The sequence below is a fragment of the Colletes gigas genome, unplaced genomic scaffold, assembly GCF_013123115.1.
Source record: "Colletes gigas isolate AHSC1104 unplaced genomic scaffold, ASM1312311v1 Colletes_gigas_Sc00012, whole genome shotgun sequence".
NCBI lineage: Eukaryota > Metazoa > Arthropoda > Insecta > Hymenoptera > Colletidae > Colletes > Colletes gigas.
In genome coordinates, this window is record NW_025106641.1 from 9,440,731 (window position 1) to 9,466,317 (window position 25,587).

At 29.8% G+C, this 25,587-nt stretch overlaps 7 protein-coding genes across 9 annotated transcripts; 3 read left to right on the plus strand and 4 right to left on the minus strand.

The window, feature by feature from the left end:
* Positions 1-540: 540 nt before the first annotated feature.
* On the minus strand, positions 541-6,569 carry LOC122398661 (trafficking protein particle complex subunit 8). 2 transcript variants are annotated; one of them, XM_043398741.1, is made up of 11 exons: positions 6,142-6,569; positions 5,300-5,741; positions 4,979-5,224; positions 4,407-4,910; positions 3,760-4,279; positions 3,388-3,573; positions 2,561-3,301; positions 2,325-2,484; positions 1,172-2,243; positions 786-1,069; positions 541-609 (listed from the first exon to the last, which is right to left on the minus strand). In XM_043398741.1, the coding sequence occupies exons 1-10, from the start codon at positions 6,278-6,280 to the stop codon at positions 802-804; spliced, it is 4,278 nt and encodes a 1,425-aa protein (XP_043254676.1). In that variant the 5' UTR covers positions 6,281-6,569; the 3' UTR covers positions 541-609; positions 786-801. The 2 variants fall into 2 exon arrangements, with proteins under 2 accessions (XP_043254676.1, XP_043254675.1); XM_043398740.1 differs by having other exon boundaries at positions 6,124-6,569.
* A 1,460-nt stretch (positions 6,570-8,029) lies between these two features.
* Positions 8,030-11,158, plus strand: LOC122398682 (1-acyl-sn-glycerol-3-phosphate acyltransferase gamma-like). Its single transcript, XM_043398780.1, has 7 exons — positions 8,030-8,357; positions 9,152-9,408; positions 9,573-9,745; positions 9,820-9,981; positions 10,065-10,403; positions 10,479-10,698; positions 10,790-11,158. The coding sequence occupies exons 2-7, from the start codon at positions 9,228-9,230 to the stop codon at positions 10,873-10,875; spliced, it is 1,161 nt and encodes a 386-aa protein (XP_043254715.1). The 5' UTR covers positions 8,030-8,357; positions 9,152-9,227; the 3' UTR covers positions 10,876-11,158.
* Positions 11,159-11,307: 149 nt separating this feature from the next.
* LOC122398683 lies at positions 11,308-13,235 on the minus strand. Its single transcript, XM_043398781.1, has 3 exons — positions 13,128-13,235; positions 12,201-12,493; positions 11,308-12,001 (listed from the first exon to the last, which is right to left on the minus strand). Exons 1-3 carry the CDS (start codon positions 13,143-13,145, stop codon positions 11,839-11,841), a joined length of 474 nt encoding a protein of 157 aa, XP_043254716.1. The 5' UTR covers positions 13,146-13,235; the 3' UTR covers positions 11,308-11,838.
* A 622-nt stretch (positions 13,236-13,857) lies between these two features.
* Positions 13,858-15,331, plus strand: LOC122398894 (odorant-binding protein 59a). The gene is made up of 6 exons (XM_043399160.1): positions 13,858-13,950; positions 14,057-14,277; positions 14,488-14,689; positions 14,780-14,815; positions 15,021-15,212; positions 15,308-15,331. Exons 1-6 carry the CDS (start codon positions 13,888-13,890, stop codon positions 15,329-15,331), a joined length of 738 nt encoding a protein of 245 aa, XP_043255095.1. The 5' UTR covers positions 13,858-13,887.
* A 977-nt stretch (positions 15,332-16,308) lies between these two features.
* LOC122399234 (IST1 homolog) lies at positions 16,309-18,437 on the minus strand. Its single transcript, XM_043399763.1, has 6 exons — positions 17,815-18,437; positions 17,379-17,655; positions 17,124-17,285; positions 16,751-16,879; positions 16,592-16,645; positions 16,309-16,503 (listed from the first exon to the last, which is right to left on the minus strand). The coding sequence occupies exons 1-6, from the start codon at positions 18,081-18,083 to the stop codon at positions 16,324-16,326; spliced, it is 1,071 nt and encodes a 356-aa protein (XP_043255698.1). The 5' UTR covers positions 18,084-18,437; the 3' UTR covers positions 16,309-16,323.
* A 422-nt stretch (positions 18,438-18,859) lies between these two features.
* Positions 18,860-22,981, plus strand: LOC122398965. The gene is made up of 13 exons (XM_043399235.1): positions 18,860-19,002; positions 19,447-19,574; positions 19,662-19,704; positions 19,885-20,026; positions 20,242-20,330; positions 20,610-20,758; positions 20,830-20,915; positions 21,102-21,446; positions 21,562-21,739; positions 21,911-22,142; positions 22,331-22,396; positions 22,494-22,639; positions 22,787-22,981. The coding sequence occupies exons 1-13, from the start codon at positions 18,860-18,862 to the stop codon at positions 22,897-22,899; spliced, it is 1,860 nt and encodes a 619-aa protein (XP_043255170.1). The 3' UTR covers positions 22,900-22,981.
* Positions 22,982-23,289: 308 nt separating this feature from the next.
* LOC122399235 (charged multivesicular body protein 1b) lies at positions 23,290-25,524 on the minus strand. 2 transcript variants are annotated; one of them, XM_043399765.1, is made up of 5 exons: positions 25,198-25,524; positions 24,357-24,677; positions 24,011-24,155; positions 23,747-23,899; positions 23,290-23,644 (listed from the first exon to the last, which is right to left on the minus strand). In XM_043399765.1, the coding sequence occupies exons 1-4, from the start codon at positions 25,217-25,219 to the stop codon at positions 23,788-23,790; spliced, it is 600 nt and encodes a 199-aa protein (XP_043255700.1). In that variant the 5' UTR covers positions 25,220-25,524; the 3' UTR covers positions 23,290-23,644; positions 23,747-23,787. The 2 variants fall into 2 exon arrangements, with proteins under 2 accessions (XP_043255700.1, XP_043255699.1); XM_043399764.1 differs by having other exon boundaries at positions 23,290-23,899; positions 25,198-25,523.
* Between the last annotated feature and the right edge of the window lie 63 nt (positions 25,525-25,587).

A 25,587-nucleotide genomic window follows, 5' to 3' on the forward strand; every position in this document is an offset into this window, starting at 1 on the left:
TATTCCATACAGATTCATATTACTTACAGAATCCATTATAAACGAAATTATCATATCATCTGTTGCCCAAATGTTTCTCCTAATATCTTGTACTATTAACGCATAATATTACACAAATATCCTCACTCGATATATTGTATAATTGATTTACATGTACGTATATTTATTATTTCAATTTTCTGATATGATTATTTTTAAGTTCGAAACATTGATTTTTGTAATTTCTTATTACAATTAACCACATTTTATTGTATTGGCATATGAATATGTATTTCCATACAAGAATTTTAATTTCCATTATAAACATTTATTATTTATATTTTGACCATCTATCGTTCACAGCATTCCGCAATTATACTTTAAAAGATATGAAATGCTAATTCAAAAAATATATTCATGACATAGTCACTATAATATAATTTCGATATTTACTCGAGAGATGATAACTGAGCATATTTTTATGTAAGATGACTTTAATATATCAATCTATAATAATAAAATGTACAACAATCATTTTAGAGTGAACTATGAGTAGATACTCTAATTATACTGTAATGAATCGTTTATATATGCATAAACATATATAATTTTATTCGTACTATGATGTATCTGAAAAAATTAAAAAAAAAAAAAAATGGAAAAAGTTAAATAATACATACTAAATTTTAATAATTTATAGTATAATAATAATAATCTGCACTAGATATTTACATAACATTGAGGAATGATTTTAAATTACATAAATGAAATTAATTTATTACATTATTTAATAGTAATAATAATACCTTTATAATTTTTTAGCTATTTACTATCACCATTAATAATACATATGCTCTCCATTTTCCACTTTTGCAAGATGAATTCTCTAGTATTTACAAGTTTTACAAAAACTTCTACACGCGCGGCTAAATCGTATGTCCCAGGAGCTGGAAGTAAAGCTTGTAGTTTTACAGTATTGCTGGTAAGTGGTTGTATCTGAGAACAAATAGCTGAATGGCAAGCGTATCTATAAAACGTAGACGCTTGCGGAGAGTACAATTGTGATTTTATATTTGGAAGATGTGTCCCACTGAAAAGAAACAGAGTGATTTGTACATTTGCCGAATCGCTACTTTTGACATTAAATAAAGTACGCAAGAGTAACGTATGTTAATCTTTTAATAATATATACCTGCTAGTTCCTATTGTACTGACTTTAATATCGATTTGTGTTTCTAAATGATTCTGTATATACATTATTACAGGGACAAAGCACAATCGACTTCGATTAAAATTATGCGTGATTTGTCTAGTATGACTCAAAGAAAAGGAAACTATATTCTTCAAAAATTCTGTTTCTAAAATTTGTTCTTTATTAGCCACAGCCAAAAAAGTGGGTATGTTTTTATCTGGTCCAAAGATTTTCAAGCACCCTCCATACTCGCTTGGTTCAATTTGAATTTCCTTGGGATGTTTATAAGTTTTGTTCAAATATTCGAGATCAAGATGATGTTGACCAATTGCTTGTCTAGTAATAATTCCACCTTCAACTACTTTCGCTTGCCATTTAAGGATTAAAGTAGAATTTAATGACATAGTCACAGACAAAGATGTTTGGTTAACATTTTGCGGCGATCGTTGAAATTGCTGTTGCATTTCATTTACATTTTCATTCGCTTCTAACGACGGAATATGTCTTCTTTGGATGAAACTGATATATGGATAATTCATATCTGCGCTAACGATTTCTTGAGTTAAGGATACGTCAGAAAATATTGATTCACTCTCGTTTTTCTTTCTCAGTTTAAGCATTAAGTGAGACATTTCCTGAGGATGTATTTTAATATCAGTTGGCAAGACAGATGAACTAAATACAGACCACGTATCACTTTCAAACATTACTTTAGACAGCATGATTTCATTCATAAGGGAATCATAAATATGATTTGCATTTTTAATGCACACTATTAAATTCAACGTGGGGGAAATATCCTTAAATAATACACTTCTTGAAGCAACTGCACTAATTTGTATGGAATCAAAAACTGTAAAATGCCATGTATGTCTGCAAAGTCGGTATTTTACCATACTTTTTGAATCGATATTTTCGTAGTAAAAAAGTAAATCTAAGCGATGGGTCCCCTTTTCGTGGGGTGCACATATCCACAACGGTATTATACATGTCTCTCCAACGTTTAATGTATCGTTATTGGTGGTTAACGGAATTTTTGTTACAAGTTTATTATTCTTCTTTACCGTATTCTCTGAAATAACAACAATATGTTACCATAAACTTATCAACGATTAATCATTTTTCAATTTTATACTTTAAAATGAGAATATACCTTGTACATTCATATCCTCGTCTCTTAATGAGAAAAGTTTAGCATCCGTAGATGCTAAGTAGACATTTGATAATGGTGCATTACCTACATTCTTTAATGTAATTTCTATTTTTTGAATTTCACCACATAACATTTTCAAGGGCAGCTTACTAAAGAAAATCTATAAATAAATTTATATAATTATGTTAGGAAGACATCAAACTTTTTACACGTAACTGTATTTGAAAGTTAATTACCTGCATAAAAGGTGCCTTTTCAATAACATTCATTTCCAATCTATAATCTATGCCATACATATTTGCACCAGGTTTTTCTTTAATATTCTTTAATTTAGGACCTTTAATTTCAAATAACCTTTTGCCAGTAATAGCTATTGTTGGGTTAACAACTGGAGGATCTATTGCATGTGTTGGATTAGATAAATCATAGCTTAAACCTAACACTTTTAATTCCCCTACTTGTTTTGGTATTAAATACAATGTAATATGTTGTCTACAAGCTGGTTGCAAGATAATTGTTTCGATTACTTGCGCTTCTGTTGGCTTTAAATTTTCCGACAACTTCGTTTCATTTGTAATTTGTCCATCGGCAGAAATGAACAACCATAACAAAGTCACGTTAGATAATGGCAGCGGTATGTGCAATGGATTATACATTTCGATAAAAAAATGCACTGGTTCATGCAAAACTGCATTTGGTTTTATGCTGTTATTACTTGTCTTAGAATATAATGAAATGGTTGGTCTGAATATCATAGGCGAGGATCCCTGAGCTTCTGTTATTAACATCTCTTCCATCTTTGACCATCTTGCATCATCACATTCTTCCATATCAAATGAAACATGATTTGCTGGAATATTATTTCCATATGGCACAGCCATAGGACCATATAATACTTTAATATTATTATTATCTATTAATGGTAAAGGTAAGATAGGAAGCTCTTGATGATTTGATAAACCTCCCTGTAACAGTAGCTGTAATATACAGATTATGATTTATGTGAAAGGAAGATAATATGTGCAAATGAAAGAATTCAATTAATAACAATATATATACATACATTATGGATATGTAAAAATTCACGTAAAAATGTAGCTTGTTGTGGAGCTGCTTGTTTGCTGTAAGCATTCAACAATTTCTCAAATGCTTGAACAGATTCACAAACTTGTTTTAGCGATGCAGCCTGTCTGCCAATGGTAAAATGTATGTGATCTTCGGCTAATGACCAACCCCTTCCATTATACACCTTTTAAAATAAATTCTTTGTGGTTTTTGATGGAAAATAACACAAGGGAACAAAATTAATAGAAAAGTTGAAACATCGCTTTTACTGTCTATATTCTCAAAACTTTTGAAAAAATGATACAGTTTCGTAAAAATCTGGGAAGAGATACTTTGCAGATATTTTTGATTATGGATTAATTAAAAGTACCTGGTATGCCTGTTGGTAACATCGTAACGAATGCTTTCTTTGGCCTGCTTTTGAGAATCTATGGCCAGCAAGAACAGCGTGAAATGCATACTTGCGCATCATTTTTGGTCGAATGAAACAATAAGCTGCTTGTTCTAATAAAAGCGCAGAACGCAAATCTGAATCTTCACTAGTCATACGGATCAATTGTTTTGCAGCCTCTCCGTATAAACTTCTGCCTTTCAAGCATTCAGCACTTAGAAGTGTTGCCCTTGTTGCAAACTGAGGCTTTTTACAACTGTTCGAATAAGTTAATATTGCATCATCCATATATTCAATAGTCTTTCTATTAGTTTCACCTTGCATGAATGCACTTAAAGCAGCCATTTCAAGAGCACCTGCATAATAAAGCCAAGCTTGATCTGCTGCAAAATCTCTTTTTGCACTATGATATGCTTGGTAAGCAAGTGAATAGTGACCAAACATGAAACATAAGTCACCTAAGCGACGCAATTGTAATTCTGGCGATTCTGTTGTATAACTGAAATCCAAACAAGCTGGAACTTTATATATTTATATATGCTATGTTACAATTTTTTTCATATCTAATACTATATGAGTTATAATTATATGAAAGGATGGTATATAAGTATTGATAAACAACATACATTACAGCATTCGACGGAGTAGGTCCTGGTATTCCAGGTTTATTTGTTCCAAACCATCGTCTTGTAGCACTAAAAAGTGATCTACTAACACCTTTCTTATTTGAAATTACATCGTTCAGTAAACCAATTTGTTTTTCTACATAGGGAAATAAACTTTTTAAACAAAATTCTGTTATTAATGTTCGTAATCTTTCAAGATCTTGCGTAGACAATCTAGCACCATGTTGTGTTGCTATGTAACTAGGAGAATCTGCCCAAACATTTACATTTATTGGAGTATCGCTAACTGTTTGTCCTTTCGTATGTACAGTGTAATTTAGATTTTGTGATTTTTCAATTGTTGGACTCAAAGGATGAATTGTAACAGAAACAGCTTCTTGTCCAACTTCTAAAGGTGTGTTTACAGATTCAGATATTTCGGAAGAAAAACTAACAGTACTATTTACATCTGGAGAAACTAATACAGAATTTTGTGAAGTTACTGGTGTTCCAGCCTGGCTGGTTCTGAAATAAAAATTTGCATATACATTCTATCAACGTTTAAAGGTTGTAATAAAAAAAGAAAAACATACTTGTCTGTATCTGTTGTAACTTCATTTGGCATAGCAGAAACACCGCTTGTATCAGCAGGTGTACGAGGAGAACTACCTTGTTCGCTACCTCCATATGTTTCCGAAGGCTTTATTAAAAATTGACTCCAAGGATCTGGCAAATGAGTATTGTCGTCAAATTGACCAGGAGGTCTTGAATTCATTTGTAATAAAAAACAATTATTAGCACCATAAATATTTTTCATTTCTGTAAAAACTAGTTCAGCCCTGCAAAATTATAGATAATTAATTTGAACGAATAAAATTCAACGTATAAAAAATAAAAAATATTAATGTAAATACTTATTCCTGTCGTCTTGTATAGCATCATGTACTAAGATATAATATCTAAGTGTATTGTTATTAAACCACTTTGGCAATTTTCCAGGTATACTTTGATGTAACTGTGCACCCATATTTTGTATCTTTTCCAAAGGATTGTCTTCTGCTGTAGAAATGACTACCATACAAGCAAGAAAATGCTTTGTGAATTCGTGATCTGATGGAAACTGAACGCTTAGAAACATTTCTCTCCATGCTTCGAACCAAGGAACCGAGACAGGTATATCAAGCTCTGTTGTTCCAATTCGGATAGAAGTTGTATGCTCGCACATAACTGAATTAACTGCTTCGTTCAACATTTTTCTAGCGATGCTTGGGTCTGGTGGCTGTGCATTAACATCTTGTATAAAAAGTCGAAGATTCCTAATAGTTACCGTGTTTCCTTGCGGATCTTTAAAATGACCTATGAAAATGAATATATTATACAATATATTAATGTTCAACAAGATTACATATAATACAAACAATAATATATTTATAATGTATAATCTGTATATTTATTTTGTTTAATAATATGTAGTGTGTTAACTTTATTATGATAAAAATTATACATATAGTAGACATTAAAATATTATCTATGCCTACATAGAGTATTTTACATGTACGATGTACTTGTACAAAACATAATATAAAGAGAGGTAATAACAAAATGCTGCTTTCTCTTTATTGCAACTAAATAGTCTCGGTTTTACATAAATCTTACAACAAAATTATAGACATATCGCGGATTAATGTATAAAATTAATGTTGGAAACTAATGTATAAAAATAATCATGAAATCCTACCTTCGGTATTTAACTTACAGAACGGTTGTAGAAGTTCAACAAATGATAAATTATTTTTCTGACAAGCTGCATCGGCCGCGGTTGAACACACCGCAGCAATTTGTGGGGAGAAAGCATTATTTATAAACTCACGAGGGGTTAACTTACATTGAGCCATGATAATTCTTACAATTTCTACAGGTAATCGAGGTTACGTATTACTAAGAAGTACAATTACACGACGATGATCATTTTGGACGCTACATTACTGACATTTATTATCTCAGCAATCGACAGAAACCGAACTTCTAATGCATCCCAAGGCATCGAGATAAACATCTCTATCGAACAGCTGTTTTGTGGATATTTACCCACGAAGGGTAAAAATATGAAGATGACATATACATATCGTTGATTTCGGGGGTCATATAATACTAACTTTAACTAGAAAATATACAAAGTCACTAGACAGCCAGCCATCTTTGGTACTAATCGTGTTCAACAATATGGCATCATCGTCCCCTACCAGCATCCAGAATACACCTACATATACATTTCTCAATGTTGCAAATATCAAATGTAATTTTATACATGAATCTGTATGTACATGCTTTTACAGATATCTACAGCATAATACAATTTATACACTATTATTCCATACTTTCGGCGGAATTTGTTAATACATTAATCGTTCAACACAAATTAAATCCGAAAGCAGAATTGCTTTATCAATTATTAATCGTTTTCAAGATATTAAACTAAGTATGTTTCTAACTAAATTTCGAAGGGTAGTTTCATCTTTTACAGATGTTACAGATATTTTAACTAATTTCGTCGTAAAATCAGTATGTATGTCACCGCTGAAAGATTAGTGCAATAGAAATGAATGCATTGTGTCGCGTCGAAGATGCGTGCGACCATTCATTTCTGTTGCATTAATTATGACCCGACATTGACTGGGATCCGTATCAGATATACATATGTCTCGACCTTCACACATTATTTTTTATTTGAAAGGCAAATAAATGTGATTTATAAGCGTCGCTACCAGACAGCGTTCGTTTATGAATAATTTAATACACTTCAGCAACAATTTACATTCGCGATCCTGTATACATTAAATAAAAAAACCTAAATATACATCGATGATGAAAACTTTGTTTCAGAATACATTAAATAAAAAAAGTTACGACGCAACACTAGTAATTTGCTCCAAAACATGTGTATGCACAATACGAAAATAGCAACAATGGAACAAGAGACACAAGAAGATCAAAAAGAAAACTCTTGCCTCGTGGCAGTGATTAGATAATAAGTGAAATCAATCGTAAAGGAGGGGATTTCAAGATAATATTGAAAAATGGGTCACCATCAACAAAGAGGCAAGGGTAGATTTCAACTTTGAGCTCTATAAGAACGGAAAATTATGTATCGAGCAGAAATTGCACTTGGATAAAGTGGAGATTGTTATAACAATATAATAAAATAATTCAAATGAAGCCGCGTTACGAGATACACCCTGTATATGTACCCCAAAATCATAGTTGCTTTATAATATTATTGGAACATTTCCAAAATATGTTAACAGAATGTATATATTGCACAGGTAATTGCTGCAATATTATAGCATTGCGCTGTATGGTATCTTATTTGTATTTTCTATATATTTGATACGTCTGGTATAAACGCAATTGAATTAATTACTTAATACGTACTATCTTGGTCCGCGTATCAGAAATAAATACTGTATAAATTATGTCAATGTCAGTATGCAGTAACAAAGCAAAGTTTAACCTCGTTGGTATCAGTAGAGTTAATAAGACTTTGACCTTAGGCCATAGTCGAAATTGAGATTTGCGCTTTTTTAACTCGAAATCCTGTATGTTTAACTGCCTGACGATTAATCTAGTAATATTTCTTCGTTTAATACCAGTTTTTATATCAATACTTTCGATTTTGTTTAAAAGCCAGCGAAATATTTGATAATCATTCGGGATTACATTTTGATGCAATCCATTCTATTAAGCGTGATTTGACTTTGATCGTTGTTTATCGAACGATTATTATCCGCCAATGACAAAGATCTATCTTCATTTGACCAATCAATTTCTACAGTGATTTCTCTCTATCCACGCCCGTTATAAGTCTGAACTATTTTCTTAACATTTTTCGCGTATATCACCATTTTTCAGCACATTCCAAGTGGCAGGTGGAAGGGTTGGTTGTACCGATATTCCAGAAATGATTTGCGACGGGTGAGTTTGATTTTCATGGAAAATTTATTATTTACTGTAAGTTCTATTTTTTAAAAAGCGCGTCGCAGAATCATAATTAATTTCTGTCCGCTATGCGTAATTTCATTCAGACTTTTTAGATCTTTCATATTTTACAGTGACTCACTTTTTATGTTTAGAAATTTATCTAAATAAGTATCGCCCGATTTATTTGAATAAAATCTTTTATAATTGTCTATATTGTATAAATTTATTATTAAGGACAATTAAAAAATTATTTTTATGATACTTTTTATTCAAAAATCGAAAGTTTTGAAAGAGTTTCCTTCTTGTTGAAATAGGTTAGGATGAACAGTCTGTTTTAAAGAGTATTAGTAAATAATACAGAAAAACTAATAAATGTATAGTTTAACCGGACGAATTAATTTGATGGACAACTAAATTCATTGAGTAATTAAGCAATTACCGAATTACATTTCATAACTGATATGATTCTTGTAATCTAATTATGATTCATAATACTAATATGATATATTAATAATCTAATTTTATTAATATATAAATATAATTTTCACATATATTTTATCATTGATGAAATTTATTAAATGTTACTAATTTTTAAATAAATTATAAGATTATTTGGATTCAAATTTGTGTAGCTTTGACCTTTTTGTTAATAATTCTTATGAAACTAATTAAGCTGTCATAAATATTTGTTATTGATATTTATTATTTTTTATAGTATTACCTTATCTTAAATACCTTTTAAATACCTTTAAAATTTTTTAACATAAACATTAAATTGTTTGTTTCAGGAACAAAGAATTTAAGATTTACGAGTGATACATACATATGTTTTTTCTTCATTGAACATACAATAAAGTTCAAAAGATGGGGTTGATGTCAATATTGAAGCAATCCACAATAATTCACCTGATGTTTGCTATATCATTTTTCACATCAGGATTGATAATCAATTACTTCCAGTGTCTTTTGTACATTTGCCTTAGGCCTTTTTCCAAATATTTTTATCGGAAAATTAACTATTATCTCTGCTATTCTTTTTATACCCGTAAGTCAATGTTTCATTCTGTATATCATATTTCATATTTTATCTATAATTTAAATACAGTTTATAGAATTAATTCTATTAATTTTGTTTTATTTTATTTATTTATTTGCAGTATTAATATAATATTAAAAGAGTTGTAATTAAATTTAAATTTATGTTTCTAGAGTTGGTTTGTTTGACAGAATGGTGGTCCGGATTAGAGTTAATATTGTACACAGATAAAAATGACTTTGATAAATACTTTGGGCATGAACATGGGCTTGTATTAATGAACCACACCTATGAAATAGACTGGCTCGTTGGGTGGGTTTTATGCGAACGAATTAAAGTACTTGGTGTAAGTTACACATACACACACTATTTCAGATCAAAATTATAGTCATATTAGTACACAACATTTGTGTATTTCAGAATTGCAAAGCATATGCAAAGAAGGCGATACAATATATTCCAACATTGGGTTGGGCATGGAAATTTGCTGAAAGTATATTCTTGGAAAGAAACTGGGCAAAAGATAAAGAAATAATTAGTAGCCAAATTACGGAACTTGCAAACTATCCAGACAGTATATGGGTAATTAATACTAATATTTGTTTTTACATCTCATTTTTAAGACGTTATATTGAAATCACTATTTTATTTTAAATGAACTACAGTTACTTTTAAATGCTGAGGGGACACGTTTTACGACACGAAAACTAGAAGCTAGTCAAAAGTTTGCCCAAGAAAAGGGTCTTCCAATATTAAAATACCATTTAACTCCACGAACAAAAGGTTTTACGGCAAGTATACCGCACATGCGAGGTAAAATTCCAGCAATTTACGATGTACAAGTACAGTTTAAGCAGAGCGACCCAGTGAAACCAACAATGACCAATTTGTTATTGGGAAAACGAGTTGTGTGTCACATGCACATACAAAGAATTCCATTAGAGGATGTGCCAGAAGATGATGAAGCTGCAACCGAATGGTTGTATAAAGTTTATCAAAAAAAGGTAAGATTTCGTAAAAGTAGTTGCAGAAATATCAACAGCCATCGCATTAGTTATTAAATTCTTTTCTTTTCTCAGGATCGTTTGGCAGAGAGTTTTATTCAGACAGGTGATTTCTTTGCAACCAGTGGTGTACCCAAAACAGATTGTTTGCAACTTCCCAGGAGACATTATAGCCTTTTAAATACGATATTTTGGGGAGTCGTAGTTTTAGTACCAATGCTTTATTATTTAATTATTCTTTTCTTATCTGGATCAACCATATATCTTTCTATTGGTGTGGGTATACTTCTCCTGTGTAAGTATTTTGGTAATATAAACGAAATTTTATATTTATCATTCATTTCTATTGTTCTAACAACAATTGTTTTTTGTTTTCTTAATTTCAGTCTATTTACTCATGCACAAAACGATAGGAATGTCTGAAATAAGTAAAAGTTCTTCTTACGGAGCTGATGATAGTAAATCAAAGTGAAACAGAAGAGGAGAAAATAATAAATGGAATACATCATGAAAAAATTGATACTTTTTTAGAGACTATTGCTAAATGAGTATTATCGGATTATCTTCTCCGCGTAATGTGTTCCACGTGATGGTCTCTGTACAAAATCACTTTACGTGACATGTTTATAATGGCTTGCGAAAGTATTTGATTTGTACACTGTTAATGGTACCTTTTTTCATCTTGTTAAATATATGCAACTGTATATTTGAATTGTTTGCTTCAATAGTTATAATAATATTGGGTTAGTTATTTGCGTGCCTTTATATTAACTGTTTAATATTTTTGGAATTTAATTTTTGAAAATTTTATAGAATGTAAAATTTTGTTTAAGAGAAAAGAAACAAATTTGAAAGTTATAATTAAAAATTGAAGTTTCTGGATCTTAACTCTATTTATTATAAGACTGCACACTTTATTAAAAAGAAAAATCGCCTAATATTATGCTGATATTAATTAAATAATATAGTTGCAAATAATTTTGTTAAGGTATATATTTTACCTTAACGTTTTTATTCAAATACTTTTGTAAGTGGGTGTATGTTATGAGTGTGGATGTTATGTATATAAGGAAATACATATACGCACATATACAAATATATGTTTGGGTATGTCTTCTGAAGAGTCTTCTTACTATCTCTGTATTCAAATTAACATTTGAACTTAACTTTCATTTTTGTTTTTATTTTTCTTGTATAGCTGTTGTTACTGTTAAATAAATGATTTAATCCAAATAACTGTATTTTTTAAAGTGTGTAGTATATAACTGCCGAAGTTTGTTAAAGACGTGAAATTCCATAGCAATTATTTTCTAACTTTCGAAAAGTTTAATGCAATACAACTCGAATCTTATCGCGTGAATTTTAATTTCTACAAATATATTTTGCACTTCATTCTAATATCTTTTAAGGAAACGAGAACCTACCATTCTGTTGTCTAATTTCGGTGTGTTATTTCATGATGTTTTTCCGTATAGCCTTCAAAAGGTCTAGCAACATATCGAACCGTTCTTAATTTCCCTCTCGCGTCGTAATATCCATACTGTCCTTTTACTGTGCCATCTTGGAGCCTTTCTTCCAATCTGTACTGTCTGCTCTTTCTAAGAAAATGTACTACGTATTATTAGTTAAGTACTTATAAAAAATATATAATATTTTGTTTATGATGACACATGTGCATACATATACAAATTCTAAGCTAAGCGTTTGTAATAAATAAATCATTTTATGTCAAATTTTTACGAGTAAAGTTATATTAATTTATTTATTTAAAATGCATTTTTATTTTAGACAACTCACCCATGCCCGGTATCGAATCCAAAGATGTACGTTTGCGGCCCTTCGTGACCTTCCATTTGAAATTGTATTCTATCTGACTCTTTTGATAAGTTCCAAGGGTTCTCATATTCTTCTTTTCTTTCTTTTGAACGTTCATCGTTTGTAATTTTATTTTCTTTCGAACCATGTAATGTGATATTAGTGTTCTTTTCCGTTTTAAACTTCAAATCTTTTTTACGGTGTGATGATAATTCCTGATTGTCTACGCGAAGTCGATGATTGGCTGCCAATACGAGGACTGCATTTGTTAAAATCTATGCGACAGAAACGAGAAAATAATTGTCAGAAAACGTAAATTTTTACACTGATTAATTTGGTATTCAAGATCTGAGAAATAGATCGATTCTCCGAACTATGCAATTCATTCCTGATTTGTCTCGCTTTCACGCGTTTTTACGGTTCATCGAATCTCGCAATTTACTATTATCTCGACTTACGATCCATTTACATGCTACTACTGCATGAAATTAAGTTTATAAGTATCGAAGTGACAAATATATTTTCATATTGCTGTAACAATAAAACTAATAATAACAATGCAATAAAAATTTTGGATCTACTCGGAACTATTTCGATACGAATACAAAAGTGTCGAAGTAGCGAAAAATTTATATTTCGGGATATTCCAAAATAATTCACAGTGTCGTTAAATTATTGTTTAGCAAAATCATTTCCCTTATAATCTGTATTATATAGAAATATATCGTTTAACAGGTACCATTTTTAAGAAATAAAAGATTAAGAATATTTATAAAGAATACTAATGTGTTCAGAAAGGCAATTATTTGATTCGTTTACATCGTCGATTCAAATTCGATTTAAATCGTTAAAGTTTATTTAACGGACGAGTTATGTGAAAAGCTTTTAGAAAAGAATATCTTTACTTACAAGAAATGTAATACGCATTTTGTGCCTTTGGTGCGGAAGTAGAAAGAAGAGGAAAAAGACTGACAATTCTCGTGCAAAATTCTTAAACGAATTACCGCTTCATTTCTGTTCCATTGTAACTTGTGAACAACTTTCCTCCACATTTCTCCCTCTTCGACTTCCCCTTCCCTTTGTATCGATCTTTCTAGGATTAGAATCGATATTAACTATCGAACGTATGGGATGACTAAAAAAATTCCATCAAACTTAAAGTAAAAATACTTTTTGAGAAGTTTCCAATAATTTATGCAATTTTATAATTGAATTAAATCGTCAATTGTAATTGACAGTTGAAATTAATTGTTTAATCGATCGATGAGAATTATAATTGATCGATACTCGCCACTGTTATCGCACCCCAAAGATCGCCATCCGCATGTTTTGCTCTTGACTATAAGAACGAACATTTTGCAATACCGAGTCTCTCATCCAGAACCACAAAACAAGCTTTTTCCTGGTTAGAAAAATGTTCTGAAAAGACAATGAAAGATTTTACATTGGTTTTTGTTCGGATGACACAACTTGCATGCAACAGGAAATGAATAATTCCGGATACAACGTGTCACTGGAACGTCCACTGAACTCGTATTCTTTTCAAAAGTAAAACGACATGCAATTAATGTCAAAACGTTTTCCTGTTAATTCCGTTTATATACCCGACCGAATGGGAACAAACTTTTATTAACCATACCTTAAATTGACGAAACGTTGGTGAAGTATCATGAGAAACTTTTTCCCGCTTGCATTATGCTGCATTATTCTATTTTTCCTTAACGAGGGAATAGTAAGTTGTTTTAACGAGTACTTAATAAAATGCAATATTTACTATCTTTCGATTTACGGAGAATTAGTAATATTCAAAATTACACAAAAAATTATTATTTTTTTAGTCATTAAGATGCCGTTCGGGGAATCAGGAAGTAAATATGCAATTTCAAAAGGTACTGAAGACCTGTAAAAAGCGTTATTCTGATTCAAATACAGACAGTGAAGATTCTATGTCTTCGGAAAGTGATTCTAGTTCTGAAGAGGATGTTGATGATAATAATTTTTTTTCCACAAAAATGGATAAGTCTCCTTACAATCAATCCATGAATACTCAAAGATACAGGTGTAACTTAAATTATAAATTAGTCATAACGATAATATTGATAAGTCATATTGCTATCTACATCTATCTTAAATCGAATTTCTTGATATCTTATTACATACATCTACAAATTACAAAATTTAAAATTGACAGAAGATTAATAAAAATAATAACAATAGTAAATGTTAATTTTATTTTATAGTCTTTTAATTAATATTTTTATGGATATAGAACTTCCGAAGGGAACAGTAACATAAAATCCTATTCTTTCGATCATTCAACAAATAGAAACGTCAGGGATTTTCCAAATTCAAAAAATATTCGTAACACCAATGATCGAAACTCGTGGAATTCTTCAAATCGGAATAATAAAAAAGATGAATTTTATAACGAAGATACACGCTACACTAACAATACTGGCCAAGAACAATCTGTAAGAGTTAAATTACAACTATATTATAAACAGACGGTTTTATAATTTAATATAAATTTTATTAAATTTTAATGACTTAACATTTTGCAGTGTATCGTGCAATGTTTCTTCAACGAATTGAACGTCGTAAGTATAATTCAATTTATTCATTTCGTTTGATGATTCTTTTATGTAAAAAGAAAACTGAACAAAAATAATAATGACGATATGTATGTACATAGTCGATAATTATTTACTAAAATTTTTCATTAATTAAACTTGAAATAATAATTTTACTTACATATCTTTTGTTAAAATAGTTTCTCTTTAAACGCGTGAAAAATTATACTAGGTAGACCAAAAAGGATTCCCAGAACGAGATTCGGTGATTCCATTGATGAGTCAAAATATTCAAGATCCGGAATTGAAAGATTTCGTTGAAGAATCGATCATAGAATGCTTTCGTTATCTTGAATCAAATAAGAGGGAAAAGTGTGAATTTTCTCAGAACCTTTTGAAATGTTTAGCTGAAAAAGGACATGAAGTAAGTATTTATTTAAATTCGCATTTGTTAGTAATAACTCTATTTTGATTAAAATCAAGTATTTAAATCAAAATTAAAAATTATTCGATTTCCAGAGGTGCGAAGACTGGGAAAATTGAAGACACTTAATCCATCAGAATTGTTTAAAATATATTATAAAACAAAAAATAGCGTAGAAACAATGTGTATAAAGTAAATAAAAATACTGAACATTTAATATATTTGATCCAATAAATGTTGCAAAATTTCCATATTGCAGTTATCATTCACTGTATTGTATGAACTATTAAATTGTGATGTGAAATAATTGAAATTCTATAACAACGTTATAAATTGCATTAAAAATAGTGTCTACGAAAACATTACATGTGTAATAAAAATTTTCAGTACAATTTCACACAGTTCAGTTGACATTAGAATTTAGATTTTTACAACATTTACAAGTGATGTCTTAAACTTTACACATTGTGATCATAAAAATTGCAAAAATATTATAATTTATACACTTTAAATGTTACATGATTAGTATCATTTTTTCAAGATTTAATAAGTGTTAGGAATTATTGCTACAACAGAAAAATTTTCATGATAATTTAATGGTAATAATTATTCTATTAACAATGCATCAATACTTTCGAGATCATATAGCGGAATTTAATGTTTTACAGTGCATTCAGAATACTAAAAGAAAATCAAGGTCGAAATTAGTCAATAGCAGAATAATATTCTTTTACGTTCTTCTTTCCATTTTTATAAATTTTTTTCTATAATTTTTTCTAATCCATATTTAATAAATATTGAATAATATTTGAATGTTGCTAAATTTTAAGTATTTAAAAAGACCACAGCATACATCGTTTTTGGTTAAATCTGTTTGTAAATTTGTTTACATTCTTGTGTTAGTGTACACAACATTTTGCCAAAACGTTTTAAAGCTACTAATTCTGAAATATTTTATATAAATTGTTGATAGTAATATTATTAGGTCACTTACATTTCAAAATAGTATGTAACGAATAAACTATATTATTTTCAATTTTTACAATTATACCTACATATATTATATTATAACATACATATGAATATGATATATCTGTATAAATATAAAAGACTATTTTCTTTTCTTTAAATCTTGAAAACGTTTCATTAAATCGTCAAAATCAATATCTTCGTTAGAAGACGGATCATTAGGAGGTAGATCATCTTCTGATGGTACAGCTGGCAAATCTGGGAGCTGAAAGTCATTCATTGGCATTTTTGATCTTGGTTGTGGTTTTGGTTTCTGATCAGACTGTAATAAAAAAAATTTCAAAATTTACTAAAACTACCGAATACAGACGAGATATTACGGTAATCCAATATTCTTATTATTGTGTTACCTGCTTATTTAAATCAGGCGGGAATGAACAATATGGCGGAGGTAAATCATTTTCCTAAATATAAAATTCCATCGTTAAAATATATTGTACGGAAAATAAAACCATGTTAAGTGTTGTATATTTCAATTGTTTTTGAAAAGTAACATTAGGAATACTCACAGGCTTGTTACCATTGGAATTGTCTAATGGAATGTTGTAAGAAACATTAGGATTGTAAAGAACACTTTGACTCTTACTATCTGAGGGCCCTGATGGAGGTACAAATCCTATAGGTCCTTTTTCTGAATTCTAAAAATATAAATTAATATGAAAAATTACTAATTTTTTTTTCATCACGTTATTTTTTATCAAAACCAATACAAAATTTGTTTAAAAGGTTTCTTTGTATATTTAATAGTTTCAAAGATAGCATTAGAAGGTTTTGTCAGAAATTGGAGAGGGATACTTTGCGGATGCTTCTTGTTAATATGTCTATAAAATTTTCTTATATTACAGTAAATAAAAAATACTCAAGCATAGAAATATCCCATACTACTAAATCAGCTGATGGATTGGGTAATAGTGGAGGTTGTGGAAATCCAATGAATCCAACTGGTTGTGGTATACCACCACCAGAAGCTATATCCAAATTGTTTCTAGTTTCTCCATTAGCACCAATGTCTATTAACATAGCATCTTGTCCTTCATCCATTACCTATGGTGTTAAAGTTTATGCATTTATTATGGTTTTATTGCAATACATTATGTATTATTATAATTATCATTGATTTTAATTTATCATGCTTACTTGAGGATCTGGCTCATATTCAACATTATAATTCTTTGCAATTTCCACAAGATACTTTTCAACAAGAAGTTTAGACGGTGATTGCACACTCATCTTGTGTTTCAACTTTTCAGAGATAGTCTGCACCGCCTCTTCTCTACAAGCTTCTGTATATTGCCTGCCATACTTGGACATTAAAATGTCAGCGATCACTTTAATCTCTTGAACATCGGTTTGAATTCTAGGAGCAGCCCAAATTATTGTAGAAATAGCTTCTGCCAATCCGTCGTCTAAGTTCCTGTAATTATGAAAATATAATTAGCATAATAAGATATACTAAATGCATTTAATATTTGTATATTACTAAAAAAGAAAATAATGTTAAAAATTTGAGCGACGTAATTGAAATATAAAACAAATTCGACATTTATAATCATCAATAAAATATTGCTCGTACTTCATTTGTTGAATAAGTCCAAAACGTGCTAAAAGAAGATCACAATACATTTCAAGTAATTCCATAGCTTCGACCATGTAATCTTCCCTAATAATGTGTTCGACGCGTATTTTTGCCCTTTCAACTTTGCCTGCGGCAATATAATCGGCAATTTCTTTCCGTGCTTTTTGAGCAAGCTCGGTTTTCTTTTTTTCAAGCAATTTGAGCCGATTTATTGCTAGACGCAGATGCGTCTTCAATTTTGTATAATTTGGCCCGCTCGAGAACATATTCGTTTAATTGTTCTTATCAGAGGTGTGAGAAATTAATATGACCTCTCATACTCTTACGTAGGAGGTAGGTAGAGGTTAGTCGGAGAATGACAGAAATGACAGCTCAGACAGACCAAATCTAATTCAATATATAATTTTATCGTGTACACGTATTGTTGTATTTTTCATATGTGATCTTCCATCTATCAAATTTGCATTGAGATTTAAATGATTATACAACAGAGAATATAAACGAAAGGTTCACTATATAAATAAAATACTAGGAAGCAACTTTAGATATGAAGGCGCATTGTTTGCGTATCGCATACGTCACAGATATTTCTACACACACTGAACGTGCTACAATGCTACAATACAAAAGAGTTGAACCTGAACATAGCCAGGTATAGTCTGTAGTTTCCTCAATGCGCGTTGCATCTGCGCATAAGGAGAAATATAAGTCAAATACGAAGTTCTTTCCGACGTATCTAATAATACTATTAATATTGTTATAAATCAAATTTTAAGTATAATATTGTTGAACATTCGTATAGTAAATGCTCTGTAAATGCAATTATATTTTATACGTTGTTTCAAACAAAGTTGTATTAATTGTTGAAGTTAAATTATGTATAAAAGACAGTCGTTTTAGAGGGCTCCTTCAAAAGAAAAAATCGATCGATCGATTACTTGGCGATAGTCTTGTTCGCATATAATATAACCGAAAGAAAAGACGGCGGTGCGACGACTCACATTTTATACTTTGTAATTTCATTTAACTCCACGGGTTTTCAATGTTTTATTCGGCTGATCTGCTTTCACTTCGACGAAGGGGCAAACTCGCGCGATGCTGGTTAGCCGCAACTGTCAGTGAGGCAATATTTAAAAAGACTTGTAGGTCGGCATCGATTACGAAGATTGACGTGGCTATTCTTTGGTAAAGTCATCTCTTATGTGCATATATTACGCATTTGTTTTTTAATGTTTGGTATCGTTTTGTTTGTTATGCATTGTTATAAAACTAAAATTCCCATTAGCAACTTGTTGATCTTCTATTAAGAAACAAAAAGCATTCGCCAGTAGGTTTTATTTAAACGGTATGATGGGGGTAGCTGTTCAATCACCTTTAGCAGCTAATACTTCGTACCCCGAGTTAATTTTGTAATATTACACGATATATGGGATTAGATACGAAAAAGTTACGGATTCTTTTGAATAGATCAATTTTCTGATCGATTATTCTCTTCAAAACACAACTTGCTCCTTTAGCATATGATCTATATAAAGATATTGTTTATTTAACTTTTTTTTTATTAGTATCATTGCATTTTCTACGGTCAATTTTTCGTAATAATTATTTCCATTGTTTCGAAATTTCTAGCGGTGAGATTTTGTCGACGGTCCAAATACGGGATAGCGATAACTATTGCAGATTTAGTCTATACCTTTCTTCGCAATTAATGTACGGCGCGACGAAAATACGCTTTTATCAGACCAAACTACTTCAAGGTAATTTCGCTACACATTTGAATTTAAAATAATAAACAAAAATTAACAAATGTAAAGATAATTTAATTTTTTTTATTTTCATTACAGATGAGGTATTCTCATTAAACATAAAATTGATTCAAATGAACAGGTAACAATGAACTAAAAAATCATAAGTTATGATATCATACGTTTTTACAAACATTCACAATTTTTGTATTTTTTTGTAATTCGAAAAATTCAATTTCATGGCAAATTTCTAATGCACATTATTTAATAAAAACTGTTAATCAATTAAAACAAAACAAAATTACACATATTATTTTTACAGACATGGAAACCAATTTAATCTACCAGTGGCTTTTAAGGAACCAGATGATCTTCCTGTACATAGGATGTTACATGACCTAGCATCGCCATTAAAATTACATCTCATCACAGAAGAACCTTATACTTCCCTTATGGAACATTTGGTAAGAAAGCTTGATCAAACTATGTTAAAATATTATTAAAACATAAATAAGTTATAAATTTGTTAATGATTTTTTTAAACATACAATTGCTTGAACCAAATATGTTCCTAAGTGCATACTTCTTCACCACTAACACCGTGTTTCTGAGACTTTCAGCAATCATGATCTCTATCCATTTTACTTTTTAGACTAATTTAAATATTATTTAAATGTAGATGCAAGATGAAAAGAGTTTCGGAATGTTGACTGATTTTGAGATGGACAAATTCTTATTACCTGAAGCAGAAGAACAACAGAAGTTCCTGTTAGTTTTCCATAGTTCCATTGGTCCCACAGCTCCAATTCCTTTTACATTCATAAGTTGACAAGTTTGAAGTTTAATAGTTTTAAAATTAATTTATAAGAATGCAAAGAGAAATGAAACTATCTTCAAACATTATTGTATTTTGGGTAAACGAAAGTATATCCTTTTTCCTTTCCACATTTGTCCTTTTTTTTTCTATTAATCTTTGAAATATTTTGCATTTGCTTGTCTATTTTTACTTTGTTGGCAATTATAGAGTTATTTGTATCTATTCACTAGGAACGAAATACGAAGATTTGATTGGAACGAGTCAATATTATTACCTTTAGGCAATTGTAATACATTTGAATTTGATTTACCTAACGCCGAAGAAGAAATACGAATGCTTTCTGCTAGGAAAGATCAGGGAGAGTTGGAAATCAATGAAGGTCTTTAAATTACTAATCTAATAATATACTATTAATAAATGTCAGTCGTTTTTATCAATTGTATTTTTCAGAAACCCAATTTAAACAACCTGCCCCTGCAACTCCCAAAAAAAGAAGTACAAAATCTCGTAGTGAAACTCCAACGAAAAAACGAAAGGTATCTTAAGGAGAAAAGATTTAATTCAATTGGGGTCATGTTTGTTTTCAACATTAATAATTTTCTTTAGTCTAAAATTGTTCTAACCCTGTCTTCTACTTTGAATATTTATAGTATTAGTAACATTTTTGGTTTAATACTCTTGTAATTAAATTTTGGAACTATTTTTAATGTCTTATTTTACAGTTAAGTTCTGCGGAAGTACCTATTTTGGAACCTTCAGAAGTACTTGCCCTGAAACCTTCAGAAATATCTACATTAGTACCTCCAGAAGTACCTGCTCCTGCACCATCAGAAGTACTTCCTCTACCATTTCCAGAAGAATATGTATTGCAGATTAGAGAGGCAATTGCACAAATGGCTGCAGTTGAACATGCATCAGAATTTGAAATTCAACTTCCTGCTATTGAAAATTCCGAATTAATACGCGCAATACGGCCAAAAAGAAGAAGAAAACTTTTTGACACAGAAACTAGTCTACCCAATACTGTAATGCGAAGCTTGATTGCAAATGTTGCTGCCCATACTACGGTAAGTTATTTAAGAATGAAAAACCTAGCACGTTTTTAGAAATAATCAAACTATAAATAAGTAAATAACTTACACAGAAAAGTTATGTAATGCATTTTATTTCATTATTTTTCAGCAACATCATTTGCATGCTGCTAATACTTTACCATCAGCAAATGAATATTTGACTCAGCCTGCATTAAAACTGTTGAACAGACCATGGGCAGAATCTTTGACTAAATCTTTCAAACGACATCTTAATAAACCTTCTGCTGTCTTGAATGAATTTCTGGATTTTGATATTGATCCAAAATGTAAGTAACATAATATCGTTTCAATTCTATTACATTGATTAAGAGATTAGGCTCAGTGTTCTAGCAATTTTATACAGATTATATAGTGTAACTTCAATGTGTGTCTTTATGTTATCTTTATGTAGATACGTTATAAATTAAACATATATCTGTACAATTGTAATTTCATAGCTGGAGAAACTATACGCCCGGACACATCGAATAAATCACACGTTCAAGTAGAAGAATTATTTAGTAAAATTGGAATAACTACAACTGAGACATCTGATCATTCTAAGACGTTAAAAGAATTACATTCGATTATTGAGTGTTATCCTACAGTGCCTGAAGAACAACAGAGAAAAGAAATTGAAGAACCTTCGGTTCCGCTTCTAGAAGTTACCGATATTGAAGAGAAATTTAGGTATACTTAAATACTTAATTAATGAATTTACTACATTTAATTTATAATTTTATGTTATACATGGTATTCATTATATAAATTTGTTTTGTCTTTTTCTTTACATACTTATCATATTAAAGTTAGTATTTAACATTAAATCTAATTTTATATGACAGTATGCAAATTTCACTAAACATTAATGTTTACAGAGAGACTACTCCACAATTAAGTAGGAGAAAAACAAAAGATAAATCAATGTTGTCCGATACTCTTAGGTCAGTATGCTTTGTTACTTGTAAATTTTATATATACGATGAAATAAGTACTTTAGCATATGACATTTATGTATTATCTTTTCGCTTTTTATTGTAGTTTTAATAATAGTGTGACAAAAAGAGAGTTCTTAGCATTGTTGGAAATCCTTTGGCATGATACAAGCGTAGTCAAATTTCATGATGTAATTCCACCTAGTAATTACAATAAAACTGATGCCGCGTGCACATTTTACTACTGCTTAGGTAAGTGCAATCGATCATTCAATTTAACATATTTAATTACGATATTAAAGTCAAACGGCATTTTACTGCAGTTGTTTCAAATATTTTTGTAAAGTTTATATAAATAATAATTTTTAAATTCTATTTTCTTTTATTATGAACTTTTAGAATACTATGCAGAGAAAGTTATAATTTTAACCCAGACTGAATCTTTTGGCCCAATTTTTATAAGAAGACACCCTTCAGAAAGTAGCGATGATAGTAATGCACATACAACATAACGAATTCGTAATAGTTAAGTGTGCGTATGCATGTGCATACATGTGCATGCATGCGTATATCGATAATTAAGATATACTGTCTAAATTTAAGCTTTAATATACTCAGTATGAATTTATTTTTATAAAAGAAATATACAATAAATTTTGTATATTGCGTATTCAATTAGTAATATACATATAATACAAATATTTCTTTGCTATAATTACTTTTAAAATACAAGCTGCGTGAATTACATTGTTGTATAAATAATATTGTACTAATAAAGCACATTATTGACGAATTGTCTTTATATTAAATTATATTTTGTGTATAGTAATTAATTACAGATATATGTTACCTATCCAACTTTATATTACACAGCATAATTGTAATATCAGATTGATTCTGAAATTGTTCAAAATAAATACACGAGGTGGAACAATGGCCTTTTTAGATTAAAAAAATATATTTACGTCGTAGCTAATTTTGAAATTGATCGATTAATGATATTTCGTTAAACATTAATGCGCGTATAGCAGCAGATATCAATATAATTATTGTACTGTGCAGCTTTTAATAGAGATCTATGTTTTTGAAATTTTTACAGTTATTCAGTAGAACTTTATCGTTTAAGTTTTCTTCCCAATATGTTTTGCTTTCAAATTACTTAAATTATAACTTTAAAAAATTAACATAAAATTTGATTATCACTCCTCAGTTATTTTTGGTTGAGATTGATCAATTCAATGAAACAAATATATATATCTGCATTTAAAGAAAACAAGATACATTTGAAACAATTTCTTACCGCAATTTTTTTGAATAGGTTAGTACTGTTTATAGTAGACAAGCATTAAATGTACTTGCCTTATGTATCTGTGCTATAAGTAACTTTTATGTTTGCATTATTATTCGCGAAGCCTTGCTAATCGTTGTGTAAGTTCATCCTGTTCCTGGCTAACAGTAGACGTTCCTATACTACCTAACTGTCCAGATGGTAATTCCATATTTAATTCCAATCTGTAAAAATAATATGAAATAAAATTCGACATTAATATTTCTTTATTTCATCGTTACATTAAGTAATTAATTATTTTATATTATACGATCATTTTTAGGATAGATACTCACCCAGCTTCATCTGCGACTTGCTGTAATAATGAATCAACATCATTTTGTGGAACATTGGTAGTTGTTGTTTGAGACATTGCATTCTCCATATATGAACTTTGGACATCTAGATCTTCAAATTGGCTTTCAAATTTATCCATCAGACCTACAATTAATTACGCAAAATATTAACTTTAATGTGATCATGCAATTACACTTTATGGTATATTTTACCAGTATGCATGATAAAAAGTTCTTTTTAGTTTCAATATAATAATATGTAAAAAAAAATATATTTTATAAATATCTACATTATTTCAAAACTATGATATTAATTAATATATCAAATTGATATTTGTTCAGTTACCTGAAATTTTTTCTAAATTCATTGATTTCATTGCAGCATCCATTGCTTTAACTACACCAGCCATTGACTGAGTGACTTTACGAGTAGTCAAAGCAGTTTGTACTCTACTAGCTACTGCATCAACTCTTGCACTCATACGCAAATAATTCAATGCTTGGTTCTTTTGACGAATTGCATTTTCTGCATGAATACGAGCACCTTCCATATTACCTTTTTGAATAGCTTTCTTTATTTTGGCTTTTTCAACTTTCTCTTCTTTTTCGCATTTTTTGGAGTTTCTCTCTAACTCCTTCACCGCAAATTTCAGGTTAAATAAATTTTCTTATCAATAATTTAGGAAAATACTTCGCTTTTTTTAAATTTATTTTATTCTATCTTGAATGTATACTGATAATAACTACATACACTTTTCAATATTTTTGTATATTTCATAAAGAAAACAAACAGAAATAAAACGTTTTATATTATTTAAATATTTAAAAATACTATAAAGAGAATTTTATGAATCCAATGAACGTTTATTCTTCGATTGAAACTTTAAATCCTAACCTCGTCAAATCTATCCTAACCTTATTTAAAAAGATGAAACTGTCAATCAATACTGTAATCAGTATTTAGATGCAAATGTCAATTAGAATTGGTATAATCTATAATAATTTAATTTAAAATCAAAACTATTAAGACTCGTTTGAGTGTCTTAATCAGAATTGACAGATTAGAAAATTTTAGCAAAGACAATAAACAATTCACATTACTTCACAAAATTGATTTTATCTTAATAAAATCTGCAATTAACGTTCAAAATAACTAATGTTACATTTGTGAAATATTTAAAGGATACTTTCCATCTGAGAGACGGACATGACTGATTGTTCGGCACCCGTTGTGGCGAAAAAAAAAATAAACGTTTGAACAAAATAAATTTTCCCGTTTCAAGTCACGACTCGATTGAGCTGAATTTCATTCGACCATTGAGTAAATTAACACGACAAACATCAACAATAGATGTTACTTCACTGTAGGATTATATATTATCGGTTTAAAACACTTCGCACAAGGTACTATTAGTCACTTTTATTACCAAGTATTACTAATTTTCTTTGATCTAACACAAGTGACAGTTGAATTTTTCTTTAGTAGATGGAAAGATCGAAAATACTTTTTAGTGCACAAACTGCCATACCGATACAGAAAATCTTAAATAATGTAACTATTAGACGTGAAAGTCAAT

Bases quoted from the DNA above. Each gene is read 5' to 3' on its own strand.
- LOC122398661 (XM_043398740.1), bottom strand. From the start codon at position 6,280: ATGGCTCAATGTAAGTTAACCCCTCGTGAGTTTATAAATAATGCTTTC. The intron at 5,742-6,123 runs GTAGGATTTCAT...TCATTTTCATAG, and splicing joins CTGTAAGTTAAATACCGAAG to GTCATTTTAAAGATCCGCAA. The intron at 2,244-2,324 runs GTATATTCTCAT...TTGTTATTTCAG, and splicing joins CGAGGATATGAATGTACAAG to AGAATACGGTAAAGAAGAAT.
- LOC122398682 (XM_043398780.1), top strand. From the start codon at position 9,228: ATGGGGTTGATGTCAATATTGAAGCAATCCACAATAATTCACCTGATG. The intron at 9,409-9,572 runs GTAAGTCAATGT...TTATGTTTCTAG, and splicing joins CTGCTATTCTTTTTATACCC to AGTTGGTTTGTTTGACAGAA. The intron at 10,404-10,478 runs GTAAGATTTCGT...TTCTTTTCTCAG, and splicing joins ATAAAGTTTATCAAAAAAAG to GATCGTTTGGCAGAGAGTTT.
- LOC122398683 (XM_043398781.1), bottom strand. The intron at 12,002-12,200 runs GTGAGTTGTCTA...ACATTTTCTTAG, and splicing joins GGATTCGATACCGGGCATGG to AAAGAGCAGACAGTACAGAT.
- LOC122398894 (XM_043399160.1), top strand. From the start codon at position 13,888: ATGAGAAACTTTTTCCCGCTTGCATTATGCTGCATTATTCTATTTTTC. The intron at 14,690-14,779 runs GTAAGAGTTAAA...AACATTTTGCAG, and splicing joins ATACTGGCCAAGAACAATCT to TGTATCGTGCAATGTTTCTT. The intron at 15,213-15,307 runs GTAAGTATTTAT...TTCGATTTCCAG, and splicing joins TAGCTGAAAAAGGACATGAA to AGGTGCGAAGACTGGGAAAA.
- LOC122399234 (XM_043399763.1), bottom strand. From the start codon at position 18,083: ATGTTCTCGAGCGGGCCAAATTATACAAAATTGAAGACGCATCTGCGT. The intron at 17,286-17,378 runs GTAAGCATGATA...TTAACACCATAG, and splicing joins AATATGAGCCAGATCCTCAA to GTAATGGATGAAGGACAAGA. The intron at 16,880-17,123 runs GTATGGGATATT...TTATATTTTTAG, and splicing joins ATCCATCAGCTGATTTAGTA to AATTCAGAAAAAGGACCTAT.
- LOC122398965 (XM_043399235.1), top strand. From the start codon at position 18,860: ATGTTTTATTCGGCTGATCTGCTTTCACTTCGACGAAGGGGCAAACTC. The intron at 19,003-19,446 runs GTAAAGTCATCT...CGAAATTTCTAG, and splicing joins ATTGACGTGGCTATTCTTTG to CGGTGAGATTTTGTCGACGG. The intron at 21,740-21,910 runs GTAAGTAACATA...GTAATTTCATAG, and splicing joins TTTTGATATTGATCCAAAAT to CTGGAGAAACTATACGCCCG.
- LOC122399235 (XM_043399765.1), bottom strand. From the start codon at position 25,219: ATGTCCGTCTCTCAGATGGAAA. The intron at 24,678-25,197 runs GTATCCTTTAAA...ATTATTGATAAG, and splicing joins GTCCGTCTCTCAGATGGAAA to AAAATTTATTTAACCTGAAA. The intron at 24,156-24,356 runs GTAACTGAACAA...AATTAATTGTAG, and splicing joins GAATTTAGAAAAAATTTCAG to GTCTGATGGATAAATTTGAA.